Source organism: Suricata suricatta, chromosome 8, assembly GCF_006229205.1.
Source record: "Suricata suricatta isolate VVHF042 chromosome 8, meerkat_22Aug2017_6uvM2_HiC, whole genome shotgun sequence".
Lineage (NCBI taxonomy): Eukaryota > Metazoa > Chordata > Mammalia > Carnivora > Herpestidae > Suricata > Suricata suricatta.
Window position 1 is genome coordinate 31,653,845 of NC_043707.1, and position 4,581 is coordinate 31,658,425.

The 4,581-nt window shown below is 44.5% G+C and overlaps 1 protein-coding gene across 1 annotated transcript in view; it reads left to right on the plus strand.

Annotated features, from left to right (window-relative positions):
• TRIM4 (tripartite motif containing 4) overlaps positions 1-4,002 on the plus strand; it is a 54,765-nt gene extending 50,763 nt beyond the window's left edge. Inside the window, exons 6-7 of the mRNA XM_029946869.1 lie at positions 1,948-2,067; positions 3,802-4,002. Of these exons, the coding sequence (XP_029802729.1) occupies positions 1,948-2,067; positions 3,802-3,878 (197 nt within the window). The 3' untranslated portion in view covers positions 3,879-4,002. The remainder of the gene's footprint in view (positions 1-1,947; positions 2,068-3,801) is intronic.
• Positions 4,003-4,581: the final 579 nt, after the last annotated feature.

Consider the following 4,581-nt stretch of genomic DNA (forward strand, 5'->3'; position numbering starts at 1 on the left):
ATCCCTAGCAGTGCTATTGCTGGGTCATAGAGGAGTTCTATCGATAGTTTTTTGAGGAGCCTCCACACTGTTTTCCAGAGCGGCCACACCAGTTTACATTCCCACCAACAGTGTAGGAGGGTGCCCGTTTCTCCACATCCTCACCAGCATCTACATTCTCTTGATTTGTTCATTTTAACGACTCTGACTGGTGTGAGGTGGCATCTCAGTGTGGTTTTGATTTGTGTTTCCCTGATGATGAGTGATGTTGAGCATCGTTTCATGTGCCTGTTGGCCATCTGGATGTTCTCTTTGGAGAAGTGTCTGTTCAGGTGTTCTGCCCATTTCTTCACTGGGTTATTCGTTTTTCGTGTATGGAGTTTAGTGAGCTCCTTGTATATTTTGGATACTAGCCCTTTATCTGATATGCCATTTGCCACTATCTTTTCCCATTCTGTTGGTTGCCTGTTAGTTTTTTTGATTGTTTCCTTTGCCTTGCAGAATCTTTTTATCTTGATGAGGTCCCAGTAGTTCATTTTTGTTCTTGATTCCCTTGCCTCTGGGGATGTGCTGAGGAAGAAATTGCTGCGATTGAGGTCAAGGAGGTTTTTTCCTGATTTCTTCTGTAGAGTTTTGATGGTTTCCTGTCTCACGTTCAGATCCTTTATTCATTTTGAGTTTATTTTTGTGAATCGTGTAAGAAAAGTGGTCTAATTTCATTTTTCTACATGTTGCTGTCCAGCTCTCCCAACACCACCTGTTGAAGAGGCTGTCTTTTTTCCATTGGATACTCTTTCCTCCTTTGTCAAAGATTAATTGGCCATATACTTGTGGGTCCAGTTCTGGGCTCTCTGTTCTATTCCATTGGTCCATTTGACTGTTTTTGCTTTAATAATGTTTAAGTAAGTTCCTTCTATCCCGACTTTCTCGAGGGTTTTTATTAAGAAGGTATGTTGTATTTTGTCAAATGCTTTTTCTGCATCTATCGACAGGATCACATGGTTTTTATATTTTCTTTTGTTAATGTGATGTATCACATTGATGGATTTGCGAATATTGAACCAGACATGTAACAGAGGAATGAATCCCACTTGATCATGATGGATAATTCTTTTTTTATTCTGTTGAATTTGATTTGCTAGTATCTTGTTGAGGATTTTTGCATTTGTATTCATTAAGGATAGTGGCCTGTAGTTCTCTATTTTTGTCAGGTATCTGTCTGGTTTTGGGAATCAAAGTGATACTTGCTTCATAGAATGAGTCCATAAGTGTTCCTTCTACTTCTATTTTTTGGAATAGCTTGAGAAGGCTCGTTGTTAACTCTGCTTTAAATGTCTGGTAGAATTCCCCTGGGAGTCCATCCAGCCCTGGGCTTTTATTTATTGGGAGATTTATGATAACTGATTTGATTTCTTCACTGGTTATGGGTCTGTTCAGATTTTCTCTCTCTTCCTGTTTGAATTTTGGTAGTGCATGTGCATTTAGGATTTTGTCCATTTCTTCTAGATTGTCCAGTTTGTTGGCATATAATTTTTTATAGTAATCTCTGATGATTACTTGTATTTCTGAGGGATCTGTTGTAATAGATCCATTTTCCTTCATGATTTTGTCTATTTATTGTCGGGAGCTGCCAGAAGAGCTGCCAGAAGAGAAGACACGTGCCTCGACCTGCAAGATCAGCCACCCGCACAGCTGAGCTGCATTATCACTCCCAGCACAGCAGAGTTGCATTATCACTTTCAGATGAGGCCTTGTTTACTTCCCAGGCCCTTCTTGTTAGTCTCTCGGCAGCGTGCTGACGCTGCAGTCCTCGCCCTTGTTTCTTAGCAACTAACTCACGTCAGCTGCCCGCCTTCTACCCTTTATAAGACGTGTGTGGTCTCAATAAAAGGGGACTTGATCAGAGACTTGTCTGACCTTCATTCTCTGTGCTCCCTGCCCTACTTCATTCTCACCCCCCTCTCTCAGGACCTGTGTCGACTGACTTGCCGCACGGGACAAGTGGCACCCAACCTGTGCGACCTGAGTACGAGGGACCCGGTGAAGAACACCGATCGAGGAAGAAAGAGAAGAAGGAAGAGAAAAAAGGTAGCTACTGAAGTTTAAAAAGAAATTAAAAAGAGTCGACTGCTCAGGAACTTGCTGCATAGCTCACGGCTTGGGTGTAGTGATCGGTGAATCTAGGGCAGGAACTAAACAGATACCCTTAGGGCACAGGGAGTAAAGGTCAAGAAAAAAGATAAAAAAGTAGCTGTAGCTAAGCTCCTTTGGGACACGGCCAGACAGGCATCTGACTGGTCTCCTCATTAGAGGAGGCACCCTACCCCTTGTTTGTCTCGGCGTCAAGTATTCAGGTGGATAATCAGGCATTTTGGGTAGTGCCTTCTCTTATTGGACCTTCATTAATGAGATCATTAGGGTACAAAAAGAAAGTAGGAGGTCCCCTACCCATAGTCAATGGGGAGAACGATCTTATTTCCCTAGATAGTGACCTTGAAAAAAATCAGGTAACTCAGTTGTAAGACCCAAAAAGTTAGACTCCAATCTAAAGAAAAGAAAAACTAAGCAAAAGGTTAGGATTATACTCAAATGCTGACGCCCAAGACTAACAAAGAGTGTCCAGTAATGAGTGGTCAGGTAGTGACTGGGAGGATATTGATGAAGAGGCTGCAGGATACCCTAACCCTGATTGGCCGCCTCCATACGGCACCTCCTTTAGCTTTGCGCGCCATAGATCCCCAGAGGGATCTGATAAAGTAGAGCAGTTGCGAGAGCAGATAAAATTAGAAGAACACCAAGAGTTGATATTGCGATTCGAAAAACTTAAAGTTGGTAAAAGGGAGCCTACCTTCACGTCTTCAAGGCAGACGCCCAGGCCTCCAAGGCGAGGAGTGGCTCTCAAAAACCCTCTGGCTGCCGGCTCCCTAATAGACATCAAGGACCCTGGGGCATTTCCAGTTACTGAGACCACCGACGCCCAGGGGCAAGCATGGAGACACCATTCAGGTTTTTACTTTCAGGTCATGAAGGAGCTTAAGACTGCTGTAGCGCAATACAGGGCTACTGCGCTGTATACTATGGTGATCGTGGCTGAGAATTGGCTCGCTCCTGGTGATTGGTATACCCTTGCTTGAGCCTCCTTATCTGGGGGGGACTATTTGTTGTGGAAATCGGAATATGCTGAATTTTGTAAAGAGACTGCTTGACGTAATGCACAGGCAAATAATGGCTGGAACTTGGATATGCTGTTGGGGGAAGGAAATTATGCCAGCAGTGATATACAGATGCAATATGATGCCGGCTTGTTTGCTCAAGTACAAGCAGCTGGGACTAGAGCCTGGAGGGGACCTCAGCTCCTCCTTAACTAACATTAAGCAAGGTCCCGATGAGCCTTTTGCTGACTTTGTCCATTGGCTTCTTACGGCAGCGGCGCGTATTTTTGGCAATGCTGATGCTGGCACCGAATTCGTTAAACAACTTGCATATGAAAATGCAAACTCTGCGTGTCAGGCGGCCATTAGGCCTTATCAGAAAAAGCTGGCCAACATCGGCTCTGCCTACCAACAGGCATTGACAATGGCTGCAGCCCTGCAGGGGTTTACAATTAAAGAGCTGCTAGGTCAGCAAGAGAGAGGAAGATGTTTCAGCTGTGGTAAAGGCCATTTTGCCAAGGACTGTAGGTCCAGCAGCAAGCAGCCTAATGATCAAAATGCCGCTCCTAGATTGTGTAAAGCAAATTGATCATCATATTCAGCCTTCCAAGGAGAAGAAATCTCCTTGAGAAATATCTTTCTTTCTTTCTTTTTTTTTTTTTTTTTTTAGGGACCATGTTTGGGAAATGGTGGCACCTCTTCTGGATGGTTGGAGAAATAGGATTAAGAAGCTTCAGGAAGACCTAGAGAAGGGGAGGAAGGAACTCCCCGATAGTCGTTTCCTCAGTGGATTTGCTGATCTTGGTGTCTTTGGGCACTGTTCTATTCAATAAGATAATGGAGGGGCGCCTGGGTGGCTCAGTCAGTTAAGTCTCCGGCTTCAGCTCAGGTCAGATCTCATGTTTGGGTTTGAGCCCCGTGTCAGGCTCTGTGCTGACAGCTAGTTCAGAGCCTGGAGCCTGCTTTTGGTTCTGTGTCTCCTCTCTCTGCCCTTCCCCCTCTCATGCTCTGTCTCTCTCTGTATCAAAATAAAACATTAAAAAAATTTATAAAAAAAGTAAGGTCATGGAATTTCTAAGGCAGCAAATAGATGCTATCAAGATGCAGCCTATCCAGGTCCATTAACATAAGCTCAATGTGGCCGACCAGAAGGCCAATGAAGAGCTGTATGGCAAGAGGCACAGGCTAGCTAGCTAATTATGGGTAAGAGGGGCCTTACCATCCTATAAACCTAAGACAGGCTGCTCAGGCACAGGCTTCTGGGTATGCCCATGACAGGTAAGAAGAATTGGCAGACCCCCAACCTAAGACAAGCACAGTCCTTTCCTTGCCTATACTATCATATTCTGGAAGTGGCCCTTTTTTGAAAAAATAAAAAAGGGGGACCTATCGGGAGCTGCCAGAGAGCTGCCAGAAGAAAAGACACGTGCCTCGACCTGCAAGATCAGCC